Source organism: Chelonoidis abingdonii, chromosome 7, assembly GCF_003597395.2.
Source record: "Chelonoidis abingdonii isolate Lonesome George chromosome 7, CheloAbing_2.0, whole genome shotgun sequence".
NCBI classification, from domain to species: Eukaryota; Metazoa; Chordata; order Testudines; family Testudinidae; genus Chelonoidis; species Chelonoidis abingdonii.
Window position 1 is genome coordinate 94718458 of NC_133775.1, and position 23647 is coordinate 94742104.

The window sequence follows — 23647 nt, forward strand, 5'->3', positions numbered from 1 at the left end:
CCCCGAGCACCTGCTTGCTGGGCTGATGCCTGGACCCAGCCCTGCCTCTGATCATTGGCCCCTCTCTCACCACTCCCCTCAATATCATCATATTCAGTGCTAGAAGAGAACATGCAGGGGGGTATGAAAGCCTCGGTGCATAGCTAATTCATTCCTTGCCCTGCCAAATACAGTGGAGGGGGGGTTGCCGCACAAAAGATCCTTGTATGGCCTCTTTGCCAATGGCTGAGTTTCATCTCTCTTGCACAGTATTCTATCGAACACTTTCCCCACATTATGCCCTACCAATTTTATATTAGACATTGAATCACAGGAAAAATTAGTTGCAAAACATAAAGGTGGCTTTTCTTGTGCAGGCATCCTGTAATTAGCTAAAGTTTTCTTCTCTTCACAGCAAGATATTGATGCACAAAACAGAAAAGCAGCAGAGAATCCTGTGGCACCTTATAGACTAACAGACGTTTTGGAGCGTGAGCTTTCGTGGGTGAATACCCACTTCGTCAGACGCAGCAAAGAGGAAAAAACAGTTTCCAGCAAAGAGGAAAAAAAAGTTTCCTTTTTGCTGCATGTTGGTGCCAGATGTTTCCACAAAACTTAAAAACAAAGTTATTTGTGTGCACTGGTGCATGTGATTTCATCCCTAATGACTTCTTCAAAATGCTGCTGATACTGTTCCTCCTCAATTAAACCAGTTAAGTTTCCTCCAATTTCTTTATAAAGCATTTCTATTGTCTTATTTGTCACAGTATTTCAACGATTTGTTATTGTACTATATCCAACTCTTCAGAAAGCCTCTTCAGTAGAACTTAAACCTTTTCAGGATAATCTCCAACACAGCTGATGTCTTGTATTTTTTTTACAAAAGAAGTGCAAACAAACAAACAATCACCTCAATGTTTTGACAATGCAAATCCTACTGACTGCTAGATTCAGCACTCAACATTGTTCTTGTTGCTCCAGAAAACACTATGGGCCAAATTCTTGCTGGTGTCACGAGGCACAGTTGCATTGGAGTCAATGGATCTGTCAAGTTACACCAGCCCTATGTTTTGGTTCATTAGCCAGCTATGAACTTGCATTTTGTTCACTGTACAGCTGTAATGAATTTGGTGGACAGACTCATCTAATGCTGGCTCTTGGCATTACTTGCATTTTATATTTGATTATATGATGAGATTTTAAGTTTCATTGTGCACATTTTCCTGTCTCTGACGAGCGATTTCCTTTCCCTACACAGCTATCACACATATTCTTCACTCTTTGGTTCCTTTTCTTTTGTAAGTGTAGGGGGAGGGATAGCTCTGTGGTTTGTGCATTAGCCTGCTAAACACAGGCTTGTGAGCTCAATCCTTGAGAGGTCTATTTGGGGATTTAGTTGGGGAGTGGCCCTGCTTTGAGCAAGGAGTTAGAGTGGATGATCTCCTGAGGTCTCTTCCAACCCTGCTATTCTATGACTCATGTGTTTGGCTAACCCCATCCAATCACAGCCCTTTCCCTAGTATAGATGCAGGCTGACCTGGTTTACTTCTATTTAGCTGGTTGAGTTCAATGCCAGACTTCCCACAAAAGCCCCAATTAATCTCCCATTAAAGTCCATGGAAAGACTCCTAATTTCATTTGGAGCTGAGTGATCCTTAAGGATACCTAAGGCTCCAGCATGCTGGGGGGCAGAGAGAGCAGACTATAGGGCTCTGTTGGAAAGAGGTTCTAGGGAAGGTGAAGATTCTAGGGCAGAAGAGGAGATTTAATCCAGAGATGCAAGATGGAGCAAACCAACAGACATAAGAGGGAACATCTCAGAGGTGAAGGGGGGCAATAGAGAAGCACCAAAGTAAGTGCAGGTGGGAGCAATGGATAAAACTAACTGAGGCAGAAGGATATCAGAACCAGTGGAAGGGAGTAAGGACAGGGGAAGGCATGGAAGAAGTGAAAAGTAAAATGGATTTGTATTAGCCTGAAAAGGATGAAGGAAAGGACCGAGGGTTGCCACTCCTTCCTCAGACACTATGAAAGACCCTCTACTTGGATACTATGTTCCCAATTTTACAGGGTTATATGCTCCCTTATGCTGGCACAGAGCCCCACTGAAGTTCACCCAGAAGATTGTGAATGAGCTTGCAGGATTGGAGATTCTTAAAGATACTTGTTACTGTGCTTGTGAAAACAGCAGTTGGGGAACATTCTTTTTCCATTCTCGCTCACCTGGAAAGTTACTGATGCATGACAATGACTGGCTGACGGACATGGATGTTTATTTGAGAATTGACCTGAGGCACTTACAAACTGACAGGAAATACAATTGACCTCTTTGCAAGACAGCTGTGACCTTGAAGATTATTGCTTGTGTAAAGCATTAATAATTGTGCAATTCACTGCCTTTCAGGGAGAAGCAGCAAATTTGCATAACTCTCATTTTCATAATATTTATTTTCACTTTGCTTTCAAGTACTACTTCTCTTGCAAAGCCATAGGTCTACTACTAGCAGTCCTTGGTACTCAAATGTAAATTTGTTTTGTTTTTAAGAAGCTGTTGGATGGCCTGGAGAATTAGTGGAAAGCTACTTACCTTACTTTCCCCATTCTGTCTGGAAGTATTATCAAGATATTCTAAGCAAAAATAATAAAATCAATCACATTTTTGAGATCTAGTACAATTCTTAACCTCCTTCCAAGTTCAAGCTCTTCATTTTCTAAAATTCTAAATAGCACTCATATAATTCCTAATATCTGCAAATATTTAATTAGTAAGTTTTTTCGTTTTATGCTGTTTCTGCTGTTGTTGTGACAAAATGACCACTGTGTGTATTCAATCACCATATGTTCATTTCCTATTCCTTTTATGTTGCTATATAGTTCTTGTTATTCAGCATCTGATTTTTCATTCACATTACTTTTATTGATTACTGCAGAAGTCAGGAATGTCATACGTCTTAGAGTGCTTTAACCGTTGTAACTTTAAATACTGTTAAATCAATCTCCTACCTAATATACTCTTAGGGTCTACTTTGTTCAGATAGGACTAATCATCTGAAAATTGTCCCCCCACTTCTCTCCCCGATTAATTGCGAGCTGCCAATCCATTCTCTGATTTCATAAGGGTTTTGGAGAAGATAGTTGCTATCTTGTTTCATGAGCATCTTAGCAAATGATTTGTATGAAAAACTTCAATCAGGTTTTTTCTATCCTACTTCTAGCACTAAGAATGATTTAGTTCTGTCTTCAGTGGCCTCCATGTCTGTGACTCATTTGTCAGTTTTACTCTTATAACTCCCTGTCGCAGCCTGTAACTAAGGAATTTTCCTTCAGTATTTAAACTTATTTATATGGCAGCATTTTACTATTGTTGGTTTTCCATACTTCTCCTGTGAGTACTACATTTTTTCCCTGCTTATCTACATTTGTTTCCATTCATATTATGCATTTTTAAACTTCAAAATTATGCGTATTATGATCTGCAATTGATCATAATAACATAGTTTTGAAGTTTAAAAATAGGGTTCTCTGTAGAGCCCAGAAAAGGCAGATTTACAGGGGGTTTTTTTGTTTGTTTTTTTGTTTTGTTCTTGGTGATCCACAAGAAAGTCCTTTGGTGCTTGCAGAAAGGCCTTTCTGATGTTCGTTCTAGAATATTGTAAATGCACATATCTTTTTCTCTGTAGATCACAACTAAATCTTTAATGGTCAAATGACCATCTAGATTAAATACTATCTATATCCATACATTACATAATGAACTTTTGTTTAATTCTCTTATTAGGCTGTCAACATTATCAATCACTATCCTTGAAATATTGTTAGTTTTAGTGTCTCAAGAAATGTATAATCACCTATAGATTTTTTTTTTTTATTGGTCTAATGTCTTGACAACTGCAAACCATTCGGATCTGTGGAATACTGTAGCAGCTCATGGAATAAGTTTGCATTCACCAGATATTAATATTTTTGGATATTTACCAGAAGTGGGCCCCAGATGGCATTACATCAGTTTTGAGAGGTTTCCAATTCTCTCACACAGAGCTATGGATTGACTTTTAATGACTCTAGACCAAATTCTTCAGTGATGTCAGTGGAGTTTTCCTGGTATAACTGAGAGCAGAATTTGATTCCATATGAGGACACTTCATGGGGAAGCCACATTGGACGTCTGTGATCTTGCTTCCGCTTTTTAGACCCTGTTTTATACTTTTTTCCCCCCAAGCCATTTACAACCTCCTCAAATTAAAACTTCTAAGCTTCTAGAAAGAGTTTTTCCCTCTTATTCTGATTTAACTGCTTATCCATCTGTGGTTGTTTTTCTGTCTCTGGAAAAGCTTTAAGATGAACAAAAACATACTCCTTTGAGTTTAACCTTTTAAATTGCTTTTATATGTCATTCTTTTATAAAATAACACAAGCCATTTGTGTGAAGGGTGTTGTTGTATAGATTTGATAATGTGAGAACCCAGAGGACTTAGGATACATGTACACCATGAATTCCACCTGGGAACTTAAAATCAAATAAGGAAATGTCACCAGTATGCCTTCTGCTTAGACTTGTAGTAAATAACCAAACTATGATAGCTTTTGTGTGGCCTACGTGAAATGAGTTAGTGGTCTTAGTACAGCTCCTAAAAGACTGGCATTCAAATCAGGAAAAAAGTATCCCAGCTTAAATGCTTTGGAACACACATGGGCAATTTCAGCTGAACAGAGAAGTCAAGGAGTGAACTGATGCACAGTTAGAACTGCATATTTGCTCTGGTTGTGACATCTGCACTAGATTCCCACCCCCCTCAAATTTCCCACTATAGCACGGGTCAGGTTTAATAGAGCAGTATTTGGTCTATAGTTCAGTGCAGGATTGGTCAGCATGTTATATACACTTCTAAAATGTAAGAATAACTTTGTTACTAATCTGACCACAAGACACTTACATATATTTTCAGTTCGAGTGTAGATTAGAGGTGGTAGAGTGATACAAAAAATAGAGTATTGTCTTTAGTAATTAAAATCACTTCTAGATGGTTTACACTTCAGGAATCCAAGCCTTTCTGTGTTTATCTGGAAATCTGAATCTGCTATATAGTCACCATTTACATGCACTGCACAAACATACTCTAAACGCTGTCACACCTCATTAGACAATAGGAAGTGTTTGAAATTGTGTTTAACAGAGTTTAAGGCCAAAGGGGATCATTTTGATCATCTAGTCTGGTTACCAGCATAATGTACTCCATAGATTGTCATCCTGTGATTCCTCCATCAATCTCTAACTTCTCATTGAGCTAGAGCATAGCTTTTAGAAAGACATCCAGTCTCATGTATTACAATTTTATACATTAGGGAAGACAAGGTTTAACCTAAGGTTGACCATGACTGCCCAATCTACACCAGTGTGTTAAAGTGCAAGTCAAAATGCATTAGCTAACATTTTTCTAGCTTAGACATAGTCTAAGAAACTTCTGTATAGCGCTTTGAAGGAGAACAAAGGGACAAATCATGCATCGTTTTGCTAAATCACATTGGATCATATGGTAGTAGGACAAGAAGCCAGGTGAGCAAGATGTGGAAGGATGATAGCTTTATATTTCCACTACTCTGGAAGGCTTCCTGTGCATGAAGCTCTGGGCTCTGCACTAGCTCAGTCTCAGTAGCTAGCAGAACCATGAGTCAGTAATAATTTTTCCTAGCTCCATTATACACTGGAAACGGAAGTAGAGATATCCAAGTGGAGATGCAATGAATTTTTCATCTACTTTATTGTATACAAATCTGTTAAAAATGAGCTCATTTAAAAATCTGAATGAATGCATGTGCACTGCAGTGACACTAGGACAATGAGCAATATGAACTTAATATTTCACCTAAAACAAATGTGAATTTCTGCTGCTGATTTGCAACATTCTAGCAAGTTGTGAGCTTTACAAAGAGTGACCTGATAACACATACTCTGATGTTTAAAAGATAATAAGCAAGGCATTGCACCACCTTGCAAGGTAATGCTTTGATTTGCTGATCATATTATATTACAGGAAATTCCATTCAGATCTACCTAAATGTCCTCTTCATGTTAAAATGAGAGATATTCTTTGCTCACTGTCCTACAGTGTTATATAATGTTGCTGAGTGATGCTCCTATATATTCTGTAAGCAAGTTAAAGTTTGTTTCTTCTGGATAAACAGTGAAATATTAGTATACAGTATTATTAATTTCAGAAGGAATGTCCTACACACTACAATGCAAAACCAGCTGAAAGAGCATTTTAGTGTGATGTTTTTAAACATATGTCCTTTGCTGGACAGCTTAGGAAGGTGGAAAGAAGCAGGAACTGGGGCACAAATTGTCCTCAAGAGAAGGAGTGGAGCCCTGGGATATACTGTCCCAGTTCCCTCAAGCTAGTAGATACCCATTTACATCTACTCTGTACATTTGGACTCTGGTTTTTCAGAGATGGATGTGTGGATGGATGGATGGATGAGGACAAGGCAGTACAATGCATATAGCAGGGTATCAACACATCAGTAAATTGAAGTAGGCTTTCTATGTGAAGACCCAGATAATTAATGGCAATCATTCCTGATTTCCCCCCAAGAATTCTAGTGCTTCGCATAGCCTCTTCTAAGATTTATCTGTCTAGGCTCTCATATAGCCCATCGTAATATCTGAGTGCCTGGTCACCTATAAGCACCTGGTAACACATTCCTCCTAACATTCCTTCAATATTCATGGATATTGTAACTTTGTTCTTCCATTCCCACCATTTTTTTGCTGAGAGAAAGCATGGGGCATGTGTTTTATTTTAGGTTACAAATCCATTGCATCATTCCCAAAAGGTGTAAAGGCCTGCACTGCAGTGTCATTTCACATTTGGCAGTCCAAAATGGTTTTTAGGATAAAGATAATTATACAGAAATGTCTATAGGTTTTAAAGTGCCTTTGTCCAATAACTGTGATGTGAATTAATGTGAAATTTACTCATTCTATGCATTTACATGGCATATTTAGATATGTATTAATATCCTCATTGAAAATATAACATTTCAAAAATGTTTGAGATAAAAATCTTGTCTGTTTTTAAGAGTTCAAGGCATTTTTCTGCTTGTCAATTTTTAGCCAAGAAACCCTCCACCCCCCAAATATGCCGCCTCAACATCTAAAAGCATAGAGGAGACACAAATTTCTTTGCTTTCTGGCCACATACGTTAAACAACTTTAATTCAAATATTACTACAACTAGTGCTTACAATGCCTGACACACCTTGCTTGTGAACAGTACAATTCAAATCCAAGTATCATTTCAGCATTTTCCTCTAGTTTTTTTCCCTGCTAAAAGAAAAGTCATTAATCACCCATGCTCACAGAATTAACCATCACTTTTCTAGAGAAATCAGAATAGATTCAGATGGCTTTCTGACTTACAATACTCACACAAATATTTCTGTATCTCTCAGTTATCCCCTGTAGACGCATGAGAGCGGAATGCTTTATTTGAAGGTCAGCTTCCGAAACCAAGAGTAAATGACCAAGTCTCTCATTTTCTATTAACAATGAAAATCGGAATTTTTAAAATCTAAAAATGATGTAATGAACCACACGGGCCTGCAGATCTTAATTTTTTTAATAGACTCCGTTTCAACATGCTATAATATTCCTTTTTATATAACATCAGCAAGCTTAGGAAGAGACACTAACAATATAATAGAGAATTACAGGTGCCCAGGTGCCATGGTGCTTAGATAGAAAGAGAGAATTATGGCAAAGATTTTCAAGATGACTACTGATTTTTTGTGCCTAACGTAAAAAAATTTAAAGAAGCCCTATTTTTCAGAGGGTGCATAGCATTTATTAATCACTTTTGAAGACTATGGCCAATTGTCTCTGTTAGTTTGATTGTCATCTTCATAGCTGGACAACTGCTGCTTTTTCACACACACCAATGTATCAGTCAGCTCCAGGAATTATAGCAAGTCCACCAGAAAAAGAGGATCACCTGCCTTACACATCCAAAGATGCAACACATTTCCTATCATCTCTTACTTCTCAGGGGCCAGTATATTCTTGGGATATTGTGTTTAACATGTTTTTCTTTAGTCTTTGTTTCTCTTTTTGCAGTTTCTGACCAGCCTGTGTCCTGCCTTTGCAATGGGATGAACTTGATGGTCTAGCTGGGTTCCAACTTCTGTGATCGCCAAAACAAGGTGAATAAACTTTAGCTGCTAGTTGGAAAGGCATCTCTTAGTATTTTTTTTTTTATTATTTTTTTTTACTGTTTGAGCAGTATCTCTTCACTGTTTTACCCTCCACTATCTTAGTTCATCTGTTCAGAGTTTGTTATAGCTACTTCAGTGAAAGTAGTGTACAGACCACCCACTCCTGTGGAAAAATATACCTAAATCATGGTTTCCCCTCTTGGCAATTCCTGCCACACATTCCATGAAGGCAATGGTGTTTGGAGCCCTGCAGAGTTTGCAGATACATACATATCCAAGGGATGCACAGGGGATCTGTGGAGAAAAGTGACAACTGCTGTCTTTACACTTCATCATTGCTGCCTCCTGTTGCCATTGGCTAAGCCCTCCTGCAGCTATTCATCAGCAGCCACAGACAAGGAATTAATGCAACTCCCACCTGAACCGTATACATTCCCAGGGATTTCAATGCGGAAATGTGGCCAGCCTACAGAAGACTGTAGTGAGAGGACAGTGCTTTCTTTCTCTGTTTAATGTAGATGACTGAATGTAATTAAAACAGTATCTAAGGGTTTTAAGGCCTCAGTGTGATATCCCTTATATGCAACGAAGGAGTGGCTCTTAAGAACAAACTTGATTACCTATTCTCATTGTGTTACGTTGCATGATGATGTGGCTATCAGTCCTGAGTCCACTAAAGATGTGAGGTGGTGACTAGCTTTTCTGGCACAGTAATTACAATTCCAGATCCATTTTGAGGGCTCAGCTGACACTTCAAAACCAGAAGAAACTAACATAATTGCTTATATTTTATCAGTTAGTAATTATTCTCCTTTGAACAATCTGTCCTGTATATGCAGTAACAGGACGTTTGTGGTTTATAGAAGTCCTTCTATAGTTACCTGCATTGATCGATACATTCAAATGTTGGCTGTCAAATGTTTTATACTTGAAACAAACAAACATCTGAAACTTTTATAGCTGGTGTCTGCCCCCTTCCCCCCAACTGTTCAGAGCCCCAACTCAAAGGGACATCTGTAGGATCCCAGAGAAGAGAGAGAATGATTCCGTAAAGGGTGGGGACATTTCTAGTAGGAAGGGAGCAACCCTGCTTGATGAGAATGACTAAACTGTGATTACAAGGGGGCAGGTCCTCAGTGTCTCCCCCAGTCTCCTTTCTCTCCACCCTCTTCACCACTCTCTTCCCTCCACACATCATTTTTTATCTTGCTCCTCCATGTTTTATGCCCCATACATACCCCCTCCAAGATTTGGACTCTTGTTCTCTTCAGCTCAAGTTTTAGTATCCCAGACTTGTTCCCAAATATACCCCATTACACGACCTATTCTGGACTTCGTCTTCAATGCTGCCCAGAGCATGCAGCAGAGATAGTGCTGCTACTTTGAAGAAATGCTCTTTAGTGCTACTGAAGGTAGAAACATATTGCAGTTGAAACAGCATTTGTCCACCATCTAGCACTGATTTCCCTGACCCTGCAAGATCTGTTAATCCGCTTCAGGGGACAGGCTTGACTGGTAGCTCCAATAGGAAGAAGTGGGAGCTGTCCCGAAGACAAAAAAAAATTAACTTGAACAGAAAAATCTGTTTAAATGGAGAGGTTTGATGACGGTGCAGCATCCAGGACCAGATGTCAGAGAGAAAGTAGTGACACACAGAGAGCGTGATTTGGTTGCCCTTAGCATTGAGATTATAGTTGAAAGCATAGGAATGGATGAGTTTGCCCAGGGAAAGACTGGAGGAAGAAGAGGAGGGGACTGAGGACAGAAGTCTGAGGGACAGTGAGAGGGAGGGGAAGAGAAGGGATGGAACCAGTGGTGGAAAAGCTGGTGAGGTAGGATCAGAGGACAAGGCAGCCACAACAAGGGGTGCGTGTGAGAGAATAGGTGAAAGAACAAGGAGTGATTAACCTTACCCAAAGAAGCTGAAAAATGAGGAACACAGATGAGGGATTTTAATGTTCAGATACCTACAGCCCTGCAAATCTGCGGACCATTTTTGCGGATTCAAATTCTGTATCTGTGCAAGGCTCTACAGCTACCCTGGTGGCAGGCATGCTGGAAACACAATAACTGACATAGATATAAAACCTTTCCAAGTGCAACAGGGAGAGAAAGAGGCAGCCTCCCCCGATGCAAAAAGGGGGGGGTATATAAGCCGCTTGCAACGTTCTTCCCCACCTCCCCCCCGCAAAAAAACGGAGTCTCTGCAACCTCCCCTAGGAGCGAGGATCTCCACAGCGCAGACCCGGGAGCAGCCCTGCTGCCCCCCGTGCTCATTCCTTAGCCCAGGAAACGATAAAGTGGAAAGGGGAAGAAACGGGGCCGGCGGTGGCTTCCCCTCCAGTGACCAACCCTGAGAGCCGAGCCCTGCGCAAGGCCAGCTCCGCCTTGCCTAGCCACGCTCCCCCAGCAGCAGCGCTGTCCTACCCCTGCCAGGCCAGCCCCCGCACAGCCAGCGCTGAGGGCTCGGTCGGAGCCCAGTCCCAAGAGCAGGCAGCGAGCTGGGGGTGGGGGGCGCCTCGGCCGCGCGGGGAGGGGACAGCAGCGGAAGGGGAGCGAGGCGAGGGAAGCAGCGGAAAGGAACTCGGGCAAAAGCAGCTCGCGGGGAGAGTTTGTAGCGGCGGGAAGGGGGACGAGGGAGTAAAGCGGCGCAGAGGGGAGGGCGGCTCGGGCGCAGTTGAGCTGCTCATCAGCTAACAGGTTGCACCATTCTCCCGCCTCCTTCCCCGGCTCTGCCCCGCGGGGCCCTACGAGCAGTGAGCTAGCGCAGCGCAGCTCAGCTTCCCTGCCTCGGTGCGCTCCCGCCGCCTCACGTCTGGGAGGAGGCGGCTGCCGCCGTCCTCCATTTTGTGGCGGGGCCGAGCACCGCTAGAGTCGCTGGCTGCCCGGGGCAAGGAGGGACCGTCCGTCCGGGCGTGAGGCGCAGACGGGAGCGGGCGAAGGCGGCTTAGCGCCGGCTGAGGACGGCGGCAAGGGCGGGAGGAGTGTCTGGGTAAGGGGGGGGGGCAGACTCGGGTGCGGGGCTGCTCGGGCCCCGGGGGATTTCGGGCTCTCCGCTCATAGGGGCGGCTGTTCCTCCCCCTCCGCTCGCCCCTCTGCATCCTCCTTCCGCACGCCGACTTGTTTATTCCTCCCAGGCCGCCGCCGCGGCGGCGGGAGCCATGGACGTGGGTGGTTAGAGGCGCCAGCGCCCCCCCTCCAGGACAAGGTAAGGAGAGTTTGACGGGGGAAGGGGGCTTCGAGCCCCGCGCGGGGAGGAAGGGGAGTAGCGGGGGGAGGAGGGCCTCCCGTTTTGGTGACCCCGCAAACTTTTTGGGAACGGTTGAGAGTCGCGTGCTCCGGCGGGGGGGCGGGTAGCTCCGCCAAGCGCCCCCCCCCCCAGTCTGTCAAGAGTCCGGGCTGGGCTGGGACGGGGAACCCGTCCCTTTCCTTTGGGCCGCGTTACTTAAATCGTCATCGTTAAATCTGGAGGTGGGACGAGTAAGCCCGTGCCCGATTCAACACCTTCAAGATACCGATTTAAAGTCTTCTTGGGAAGAGGTTTGGAACACCGCAGGTGGCTTTGTATGTGCGCAGTTTATTTTCTCCCTGAAGATTGGGGGGGGGGGTGAGCCCCCTCCGTCCTGTTTGGTTTTATTGGTATATTTTATTGCCCGATGTTCTCGGGATCGATGAACTCCCTTCCGACGAACCAACGTGGCCGCTTGCTTGATCTTTTTTTGGGGTTGGGGGGCAAAGAAAGGGAAGAGCTAAGAGGGGCTGGAAAGTGCCCGAGTCGGCGACTTTTGTAGCAATAGCTGGCGTTATTTGGCAGAAGTGGGCGTGCCAGGAGAAAGCTCAACAGGTCTTGACACATTTCTCTGAGCCTAAATATTAGCAGACCCCCTCCCCCTTAATCTCTTCCACTCCCATTTAAACCGAATCGTGCAGCTAGTTTTTTCTTGGCCTGCTGGTTATTTTGGACGGTTTATTGCTTTGTGACATTGGATTTTTGCAAACTTGTCAAATGCAGTAACTCCAGTTCTCTCCTGCTCCCTCCACCTCCACTGCTTCCCTCCCGCCACCACCAGAACCTGTTTTTTTCCCCCGTTTGTGTTTTGTGTTTGTGTTTGTGTTGTGGCGTTTACTTTAAATGACCGAATAATAGTTTAGTGTCGCTTACAACTTTTAAAAGAGAGGATGTTACTGAAGGACTCGTTTCGATTTTGTACTCGCTGTTTTGGTTTCGAGTTCGGTGGCAGCTGTCAGGAAAGCGGCGTGGAAATACAGTAGGCAGCATTTGTGTGTTTGTACGTACGTACGTACATGTTCTCACCTAAACACCCTGCAAGCGGTGGGGAAGCTAGAAGATTCTTCTGTGCGATATTAAATCGTATTTTAATGCTTTATGTTAACTTTATTTGGGTAATAAGAGAGCTCACGCTTTTGAACTTCTGGGAAGAGGGGGAAGGTTCATCCATACAATTACATTTTAGTCCGTGTTGCCTTAAATTGACACTTGAAAATATTTTTGCACATATCACACTCCTATTGACTGTTGATTGCAGTCTGAACTTTTTGTGTACGGAAAGCGTGGGCTGCTTCATACAGCAGTAGCAAGGTGGCTTATTTTCCTGATCAGTATGGGCCCCAAAGTGAGGAGGGTTTAAAATTAAGATGGATGTAAGTTTATTGTGGACAATTTAAGAGAACATAATATGCTAATTATTTCAACATCTTAAGTGAATGGCAATGAAACTAATCATAAGCACAAATATTAAGGAAGGAAGTATGCATGGTTTAAATGTACATAGTAGTGTTGTATGTAATCAAAATAAGACTTTATTTTTCCTTTAGATGTTTATTGGAAGATTAGGAAATGAGGGTTGTATTTTTTTTTTTCAAGCTTACATTTTGTGTTCAGATTTCAGGATATATAGGTTACATTTGAGAACTCTTTGGGAGCAGTGATCATCTGATGGAAAGTTTGCTAACTTCCAATCTTTTATATATATATTTTTCTGGTGGAAAGGTTACAGTAGTAGATCAGAGAACGGTAATAAAACAATTGGGTTGTGTGTCTAGTCAGGCAGTGGGGAATTTGTGAGGGAGCAGTTGGAGAATTCTGACATTGATTTACCCATGCCAGCAGATGCATCTGAACTCTCCAGAAAAAGGGGAAGGGATGTTGTAATAATATATTCTCTTCTAAAAAAAGTGCATTTGAAACCTAATTAGGGTTTTAAAAAAACAAACATAAGCAATTGTAACTTAAAGACCTTATTAATCTGATATTCCTTCAATTGGACAGATGAATAGCTGAGATAGGTGGAATTATGAAAAATTAATCTTGAGGGAGGGAGCAAAGTCAGTTTGCTTGCTATTATCACAGAACCAGAGTTCAGAAAAGCTTTTAAATATAGTCAACATTATAGTTACCAGGAGTCAAATTTGTTCATTGACAGCAAGAAATGTTTGATTTTACACAAGCCTATCTGCTGTGGCTAAACTAGGTTCACCATGCTGCTAATCTGGGTTTCTTGTGTTGTGAAAACATTTACTACTGTGCTAACTGCACAAATATCTTTCTTCTTTTAATAGCCAGTGTTAAAATAATGGACCCCAAAGAATCACTAAGCCCCTCGGATGGGGAGGAAGCGGGGAAAAATGTGCACTTCAGTGACAGAGGAAGGACTGTGATGGACTTTCATTCAACCTTCAGGGGTGGAGCTACTGTCAGGGCTCCTGCATCTACATCTCCCCTGCCTGCGTCTTCTCAGTCGGATTCTAGACAGCAGCCTGTTTTGGGTGACTTTTCAAAAGGTCTAGTGAGCAATGCGCCTCAGCCGGATCTTTCCAAGGCAGTGTTGCTCTCAATGGGACTCTATATGGGGGAGACAGAGTCAAAAGTGATGGGAAACGAACTTGGATTTCCACAGCAGGGCCAAAGTGGCATCTCTTCTGGGGAAACAGACTTCAGGCTCTTGGAAGAAAGCATTGCAAGCTTGAACAAGTCCACAAGCCTGGCAGAGGGCTCAAAGGGGACAGTATCTGTTGGGGTGCCCCTTGAGCAGGATTTCCCGATTATGGCTAACAACAGTCTCCCTTTAGGCCAGACTGGCACTAATGGTGGCAACTTGAAGTTGTTTTCTGAAGACCAAAGCACCTTTGATATTCTGCAGGATTTAGAATTGCCACCAGTGTCGCCAGGTAAGGAACCAAATGGGAGCCCATGGAGGCTGGACCCATTGCTAGATGAAGGGGACTTGTTGTCTCCTATGACTGCGGACGAGGCATTTCTCCTGGAAGGAAATGCAAGTGAAGATTGCAAGCCTCCCATTTTACCAGACACTAAGCCTAAAATTAATGAGCGTGGAGATCTTTTACCCAGCCCCAAAATGCAGATGCCTCAAGTGAAGAAAGAAAAGGAAGACTTCATTGAACTCTGCACCCCTGGGGTAATAAAACAAGAGAAAATGGGCCCAGTTTATTGTCAAGCTAATTTTTCTGGGTCTAACCTAATGGGTAATAAAATGTCTGCCATTTCTGTCCATGGTGTCAGTACTTCTGGAGGACAGTTGTATCATTATGACTTGAATACCGCATCTGTCTCTCAACAGCAGGACCAGAAACCAGTTTTTAATGTCATTCCGTCTCTTCCTGCTAGTTCAGAAAATTGGAATAGGTGCCAGGGGTCTGGGGATGACAATATGACCCCTTTGGGAACTCTGAACTTTTCTGGCAGACCTGTTTTCTCTAATGGCTATTTGAGGTAAGAGAAGTTTTATTTCTAATTTTATTAAAATATTAGAAATATAGCTATTCAGCATTGTAATTTATATGTGCTGATTTTTTTTAAAGTTCGTCATCTTTTCTCTCTCATTTGTAACCCATGGTTTTCATAGCAGACTTCATTTCTCATACGCAGTATAGAAGAAAAGTGATTTTATTTGTTCATCGATGGGTGCAAGAAAATTACTCGCATCCTGTTTATAAAGCACACTACAAGATAGATTACTTAAGGGGGGAAAATGAAGACTCAATAGAGATCTGCTACACAAAATGATTCAGACCAATTTGTAAGCATATGCAAAAGCCATTGTACTTTCAGGAATTAGGGATTTAATAATTATATCCTCTTTTTTTTGTTCAGCACCAAATAATTTGCTTGTTGGGAAAGTTTGTAGAGTTAGATTTTAAATCGAACTAGGTTTATCTTGGTGGTGTATTTACAGTACACAGGACAACAAAGTATGAAATCTATAGCAGTTGTTTGTTTAATAGCAACATATAAAATATAAGGGTATTGCAGTAAGATTCAGCTGCATCTGGGAATCCAGGTTTGCAAAATTTAACTGTGGAACTGAATCATAGGAACATTTTGATTCACAAATAAAAACCATTTTGTTAAAATTGATACTAACATTCCAAAAGTTATTTGGGGTGGCCATTTTAAAAAAGTATATGTATTCCTGAATTAAAGTCTCTAATGGCTGGGAAATAACATTTTCCACTCCTCGATGAGAGACATATTGTAGTACCAACTTTTTCCCAAACTTTTTCAGTGACCAGCCATCCATTTCCTACTTACCCATTTACACTACAGTAGGTGCTTGACCTAACTTTAGGGACACTTATTTTTAAGTAGTATGGCTTCAATAGTTCTTTATTTCTTATACAGTATACATTCATAGGAACATTTGTTTAATATGTCTGTCTCAATGAATTGTCAGCTTTCACTGAGTTTTTGTGTAGTCTGTTTTAGAAATCTACAACTATTGGCTTTATGCATAAAAACTTTTTATGAAGAAAACCATATTTATCATTTTTGGGGGGGATTTTTGATTTTAATACTGTGTATTCATTTTCTGCTAGTTACAAGTTAGTGGCTGGAGATCTTACTGGTGTACAGTAAGTTGCATCTTTTCCATTCACATTGAAAAGAGACATAATTTGCTTGTAGTAGTTTTTTTGTTTTTTCAAGTATGTGTAGTTGATGCTTCAGGAAGTGACCTTTTTACCAACTTTGTTCCTGGAATTCCTTGGCAATATTATATCTTTTAAAATCATAAATGTCTTTTCCTTTGTAAGAGTTTTACAGCAATTTGTAAAGAACCTGGGAAATTTCAGAGAAAGCTACTAGAATTATACCAGAATGGAAACACTGCTCTTTGAATATTTAGAGTCCTTGTATTATTCCTTTTGATAAGTTAATTAAAAGTATTTTGTGGTAGTAGCCCTTGAGACTGTTCTAATTTCCTTGCACGTTAAAAATAATCATGTGTTGCATTTTATGGTGACCATTATAAAACCAATATGTAATTGAATAAGAAAAAACAAAGCTTTCAAATTTGGGATTTTAACTTCAGTAGACAAGTGTAGAAAAATCCCACTGTAAAGATCCACTTGGAAATAATAATCTATAAGTTAATGCTATGTAGTTGTCAGACCACCCTTATAAGGTTTTTTCCTGCATTGTTAGTGGATTTTTTTCTTGTTTTCACTGTTGTATTACAGGGTGAAGTTAAGGATGACTACAGTTTGGTTGTTATGAATAGTTCACATTTATATATGTTTATGAGAAATACATTAGTTGGATGTATATTTGTCACTTTTTAGTATTATATTTTTAGCATTCTTTTCTAGCAATTTGTGTGTATAATGTATCTAGTCCAAATTAACTAAAAAGAGCAGCATTTCATATTTGTTGCTTCTGCTACTGTGAGACAGACTTGAGCAATGTGTTTAAAATTTTCCATTGGGAAATACTGTATTTCACAAATCAAACTCCATACAAGGGTCCAGTGGAGCCCCTTGAAGGATGGGGCCCATAATGGAAGGCAAGGTAGATTGAGTTAAATCAAAGTGATTGAAATCGCTGATTTTAATTGGGTTTTGCATTTGTACTTTCTACTTATTTGCCTAAAGAGAGATTGATTCTCGTTAGTTGACAACCGTTAAAATATGATGATTGCAACTAAATATAGCCTTTACAATAGATTTGGTGGTGCTTTTTGTTATGGTGGATTTTGATTTATATCGCTAGTCAGGAAGACTTGCTTTAATCATGGATTTCTACATAAAAGTGCATTCTTGTTGGTTGTTACCAACCTGAAGATCCTGCATGTTCAGACATGTTCCTTTCATCATCTTCAACGCAGATTCCTCCTGAGAAGGAACACTTCTCATTATGTTGTTTCATTCGGGCAACCAGACCTTGCATTTCTTTGTTGCACTGTTTGCATTTTGCACGCATGCCTCTCTTACCCACAGGTAGAGGAACTTCGTTAAAATATTCCCAAACTGGGCTCTTTTCCGGCCTGCTGCCATTATAGATTTTCCCTTCTAGTGAGAGAATGGTATGGTAGACCTCAAATCAATGAAGGCTACTCTCAGAAAGACCTCAAGACTTCTTGAGTATGCTGCTCAAACAATTTCACTTCTGTTTCTCCTGCTTGTCCCTCCCTTCTCACATTTATCTCCAGACTTCTTCTCCTTGTCCGGATCTATTCTGCCCCCAACAATCTTCTATTCATTGAACTTGTTTTGAAACTTCGCACTTTTAGAGAGGGGCAGGGGACTGCCTCTGTGTACACAGATTTGCAGAGGGATAATAGAGTTGAGGTCTGTTGTTTCTCACCTCTATATATTATTTATTGATTTATTTAAAAACATTTTTGCTGTTATCTCTGGAGTCACAAATCCACAGTTTGAGAACTGCAAAATTAAGCATCTCTGATAGTATCTTGTAGACTGAGCACTGAATCCCATTGGGTAGATAGAAAGATTAACCTAAGGGTACGTCTACACTGCACGATTATTTCGAATTAGCTTAAACCGATATTACAAAACAGATCTAATAAAATCGGTTTAGCGCGTCCACAGTGGGATCACGAGGTAGAGTATTTTGTCCATGTCCAAAGCTTACCATGGTCTGATGTCGAGTTAGTCTGGGTTGTGACTGTGAGTAGCTGTCCTCAGCTTGTCCCAATAGGTTCCCCTTTCCGGGTTGAGAGCGGTAGGGCGAGGGCTGCATGTGCGCAGAAAACATTGCCCCGGGTGGTGACTGGGTACAGCCTACTCCGTCGCGTGTTTGAAGGGCGAGAGACAGGCCCTTGGCGGCGTTTTCGCTCGGAGTGGCATTGAGCAAAGCGGGGCATTAGTGGAGTGCAGGCGATCATGGACCTGAGTAGCACAAATGTATCCTGGACGTTGTCAACACCTACGCGTACTCTCTGCAGAGCATTCATACACAGAGCGGTGGACAATTACATGTACTCAAGGGAATTATTTATTTTATCTCTTTCACATGTGGTGCGGGGGAACGAGGACTGACGACTGTTCCGTGAACACACAAGACACCGTGTTATCTAAGCTACAGGACATGGCGCTCAGCCAAGAATGCCACAATGTTTTCAGAGACTGCTGTGGACTGGTGCCGTGTTCCTCAATTACCCCCTCCCTCCCCTCATGAACATCCGTTTGAGTCTCTGGCTTTCCCGTTACGGATTGTCACGCACGCTGTGTATTCCTGGAGTTTATTTTTCAAACGCGTTGGCATTTCCTGTTTCTTTTTTTAAACGGGAGGCTCTTATAAAACAGATTTGTCTCCACATTTACACGATCAGATCTATGTATCTCCCGTTAAGGTTCAATGCAGGAGCTACTTTGCATTTGAACTGCATCGCCACCCGTGCTGATCAGAGCTCGGACACTGGAAAGAGGAATGTCATTTCCAAAGGTCTCGGCTTTTCCTGTTTACCAGCACTCGCATCCCGCAGTCGGATGCGGACCAGAGCGGTCAGTGGCACTTGGATACCTTATGAGGCCAATAACTGTCGATTCGTCCACCGAAACCCTAATCCGATTATTCACTTCGAATTTAGCGCTCTCCTACTCGATCTGGGAGAGTTCCGAAATCGATTTAAGGAAGCCGTTTAACTCGATATTAATGACGACGTCGTGTGAACGGATACAGCGTTAAATCGGTATATCGGCCATTAAACCGATTTAAAGTCGCAGTGTAGACCTGGCCTAAGTAATCTATACAGAAGACCCTGGAACCCCATAAGTTTGGATCCCTAATGCATGAACTATTGGAACTCATTTACAAAACTTTTCTTAAATATTACATGAATATATTGTCTCATACGATAGAATTAGAATTTATCATCCATATTCCATGATGAGATATCTTTGAGCTATAATGTGTCTTAATTAAAACTATGTTTAGGTAGGTATTTTCCTCAAAAAACATTTTATCAAAAAATCAGATTTAAATTAAAAAAAAAATATTTATTTATTTATTTAAATCATTTTTATCCACCCTGCTTTTTGCTAACCAGAAGGATGCACATCTATCACAGAAGCTAATTTGGATGTAAATTCAAGTTCAATTAAAAATGCCCTAAAGTGGCATTTTAATTTTTTTATTAAATAAAACTACCTTAAAAGTGTTTATACATACATAAGAAAAAAAGCTTAACATGCATTTAAAACAACCTGGTTTATTAAACAAAGTATCATCTGTAGTTCGTGACCTGAACTGATTGTTTCTGATCACCATGTTCTTCAGGATTTTAAAACTGGTAGATCTCATCCTCTCGCACCTAGTTTTAAGAGGAAAACAAGTTTTCTGCTTTTTCAACTCCCAGTTAGTTTTTTAACTTTGCATGAACTGGTCATTGAATCGAACTAGCTAATTAAACTGAATAATCTCTCTGGACCTGCAGAAGAGGCTACTGTGGTCAAAAACTGATTTAGCACTTCAGCAAACTCTGGTTCCAGTTCAGTGGTCTGACTTTCTTTAAAATTTGGCAGCAAACCTACTCCTTAATATTTTTTGTACTTATTTTAAATGATTTGAGTAGATGTAGGCCTTAATATAGGTTGTCGCTTTGAAATTTAATTTTAAATAGTTGTTAAGTTGATCTATATTTAATTTAATAAGAAATCCAATTTTATTTTTTTAAATTATCGATTTGTTTTAATCCACCCTGCCAGATAAGAATCTGTAGGGTTGTAGCCAGACATTAGCTTTGACCAGTACCATCTTTAGAACAAAACTGGTAATTCATCATTGTTCAAATGACAAATGGTTTATTTAAAAGTGCTGACATTCCCACTTCCCACAGGACTTCATTACCTGTCATTAACTCTTTCCTTCTGCATACTTTGAGATGGTGAATTTCCCTCCAAATGAATTAAGACAGAGAAAGGAAAAAGAACTTTTGAAACCAGTAGCTGGATTTTTGTCAATAAACCTTAAGTCTCCAAATGTTGTCTGAGGAGGAGGTGAGGGTAGAATGCCTTCTTACTGTGATTTTAAATAGACTACTAAAATTGTGAATCCAGTCCCAGAAATATGTTCTTTATTGTGTTTTTGTTTTGTTTATTCAATTGAAAATGGGACTGTTTCACTGTCTTGTTTTTTGTCCTTTACTCTCTAATGAGTTTTAGGTGCAGTACTGTTAAAATAATAGAAATTCTGTTAAGTGTTGACATAGATGTGTAGGCCAAGCTTTTGCTGGTTTAAAAATTGATACTTTAAAGACAAGACTTGCCAAAGGTTAAAAAAAAAAAAAAAAAATAGTGAGTCTGCTCACCTATCACAGAAATGAAGAACTAGTTGCCAAGAAGCCTTTACTCTCCTTATTTCTAGAGGAACTGGTTCCTTTAGGTCAAGGTTGGGATTTTGACTGTACTTACTATATTGATGGGGTGAAGGAGGAAAATAGCTAAACTTGTGTTCCAAAAAAGTGCTTTGTCAGTATTTTAGTCTATGGTTTGGTTTATTCTTAAAACTTATATCAGCATCTTCATCAGTCAGGGATGTGAAAAGACTACACGACCCTACTGACGTAGCTGTGCTGACAAAAACCCCAATGTAGCTGCAGATATGCTGACAGAATAGTGATTCTGTTGGCATAGTTAACGTAATTTGGAGAGGTGGTGTTCCTACACCGTTAGACAAACACCTTCTGTTGATGTATACTGCATGTACACTAGAGGGTTATGCTGGCACAGGGTCTTGTGTAGACACATCCTCTTTGTTTTTAGCACAGTTAATCTGTTAAGTATTGATTAAACATATATGTTTTTTGGTCAAATGGTATTTAAGCGTTTAATGAAAACACTTGATTCTGACTTGGTCCCTAGGGTTGAAGTCTTGAATTGGGGTAAGGCAATTTTAAAAATATTTCAGCCTCTTAGCATATTGTCTTACAGGGGGATCAGTGGTAATCAGGACTTGGAAAAGTCCATTTGCCCATGTAGAGTATAAAGCTTTAGAAGGTGAATGCTGTCAGTTTTCTGCAGAATCTAAACTTTAAGAAAATTCTAGACCTTATGGTTATGAAAATAGCCTTCCAAAAGAGAACTGGGTGTAACTGATGCAGTACTGTATTCCTAAGCCTGCAGACAGTGTGCTCCTTTGCTTCTGCTGCTCCTCAAAGCTTTCCAAGCTGTAGCACAGCAGCTTTTCAACTACTGATGTTCAGAAGCTTGCGGAAGCAGAAAAACTGACGAGTCATAAGCATGGCCATACTGGGGCAGACCAAAGATCCATCTAGTCCAGTATTCTGTCTTCTGACAGTGGCCAGTGCCAGGTGCGTCAGAGGGAATGAACAGAACAGGTAATCATCAAGTCATCCATCTCCTATTGTCCATTCCCAGCTTCCAGCAAACAAAGTTTAGGGACACCATTCCTGCCCATCCTGGCTAACAGCCATTAATGGACCTATCCTCCATGAATTTATCTAGTTCTTTTTTGGACCCTGTTATAGTCTTGGCCTTCACACCATCCCCTGGCAAAGAGTTCCATGGGTTGACTGCATTATGTGAAGAAGTATTTCCTTTTATTTGTTTTAAACCTGCTGGCTATTAATTTAATTTGGTGACCCCTAGTTCTTGTGTTACAAGAAGGAGTAAATAACACTTCCTTATTTACTTTCTCCACACCCATCATGATTTTATAGACCTCAATCATCTCCCCGCTTAGTTGTCTCTTTTCCAAGGTGAAAAGTCCCAGTATTATTAATCTCTCCTCACTTATACTCCTCTGCTGCTTATGAAAATTGTGAGCATAAAGAGAGATGAACTGTAGCTATTAGTTGGGCAGGAAGAGTCAGAAATCATGCTGAAGTGGAGGAATTAGTTGAAAAGAGAGAGGAAATGAATATAGGCAATTGAGAAGATACACCTTGATCGCTTACATTTTCCCTTGGATTTCACCCCCCCCTTTTTCTGTATTAAGCATGGTTGGGTGATTATATTCACTAAATATATTTTTCATTTAACTTCACTGAATAATTTATTTGTGTGATGTGTGATTGGCTCAAATACATGCCCTAAATAACAGTGAAACTTGTTGTACAACTATCAATAAATACTTTGTATAGTTCATACTGCCCAATAAAAAAGTTAATTTCCAAAATCATTACATTGACAATGTTACACTTAAATTCACTACATGACTGTGCGATTCCTCTCAGATGCAGACTTGGCTCTGTGGGACATAGCGTGGTTTAGGGTTTCATCCTGTCTAGAAGGCCTGGAGCTAGAAAGTTGTGTACACTTTTTCAAGCCTTGCTGGTCCTGACATTGGTAGTGCTTCTGTTGTTATGCCCTGGATCTGCTAATCTCTCCAGTGCTAGAAGACACTGGGGATCATGACTAACGGGGAAGGCGAGAAGAGGCCAAAGACCATAAATGAAGGAAAAAATTGAAATGTATGTCCCATTAGGCATAGTTTCTCTGGTCAGTTGCAGTCGAGGAGTTGCCTCCAAAAACAAACACACACAAAAAAAATCCCATATGAGTATTGGCAAGAGGAAGGAACAGTTGGGAGAGGCATGAGTCACCTGACTTCAGGTAATAATAATAATAAAATAAAAGGGGGGGTTAACTTGTATTTTTTTTTTTTTAAATGACACGTTCTCATGTTGATCTCTCGTGAGTCTTCTGACATGAATTTTCGCTGCCTCCTCCCTTACACGCATCAGCTGCTGTCTGTCTTTTTGGTGCCTAGGTTCTGCTGCTAGCTGCCTGACTCTTCAAAGCTAATTGTTTCAGGAAATTCAGCCTCACAATATGTGAGGGGCTTTTAGGGTAATTAGTGCTAAAGAGAGAACTAAAAACATCTTTAACTGAGTACTTGGTGGCTCACTGGGTTTTCAACATTCTATTTATATAAACCGCAGTGTATAAAAATCAGAGTCCTTAAAGTGATATGCTTGATAGGGGAAAATGTGTTCCACCACAGGATCTAAGGACAACTCACCATTTTCTCATAGAAGGCATAGGTGGACTCCACTGTGTCAGAGCTAATTTGTGCTGATATTGATGACAGCAGCCTCATAGATTCTGGGATGTTTGAATGAAAAATGAAAGTGGGTTGTTGGACAGAAACTTATGAATTTTAAAAGTATGGGGTGGGAGGATTAGGGGAGAAATTAAACAGTTTAAAGACTTGAATGAC

The 23647-nt window shown here is 40.8% G+C and overlaps 1 protein-coding gene across 2 annotated transcripts in view; it reads left to right on the forward strand.

Moving 5' to 3' along the window:
- Window positions 1-11027: 11027 nt before the first annotated feature.
- The window catches only part of NR3C1 (nuclear receptor subfamily 3 group C member 1), a 166624-nt gene continuing 154004 nt past the window's right edge, over window positions 11028-23647 (forward strand). The window contains exons 1-2 of one of the 2 annotated variants that reach the window (XM_032769191.2): window positions 11028-11182; window positions 13771-14941. In XM_032769191.2, the coding sequence (XP_032625082.1) occupies window positions 13785-14941 (1157 nt within the window). In that variant the 5' untranslated portion in view covers window positions 11028-11182; window positions 13771-13784. Of the gene's footprint in view, window positions 11399-13770; window positions 14942-23647 lie in introns of both variants that reach the window. The other variant, XM_032769190.2, reaches the window with a different exon arrangement.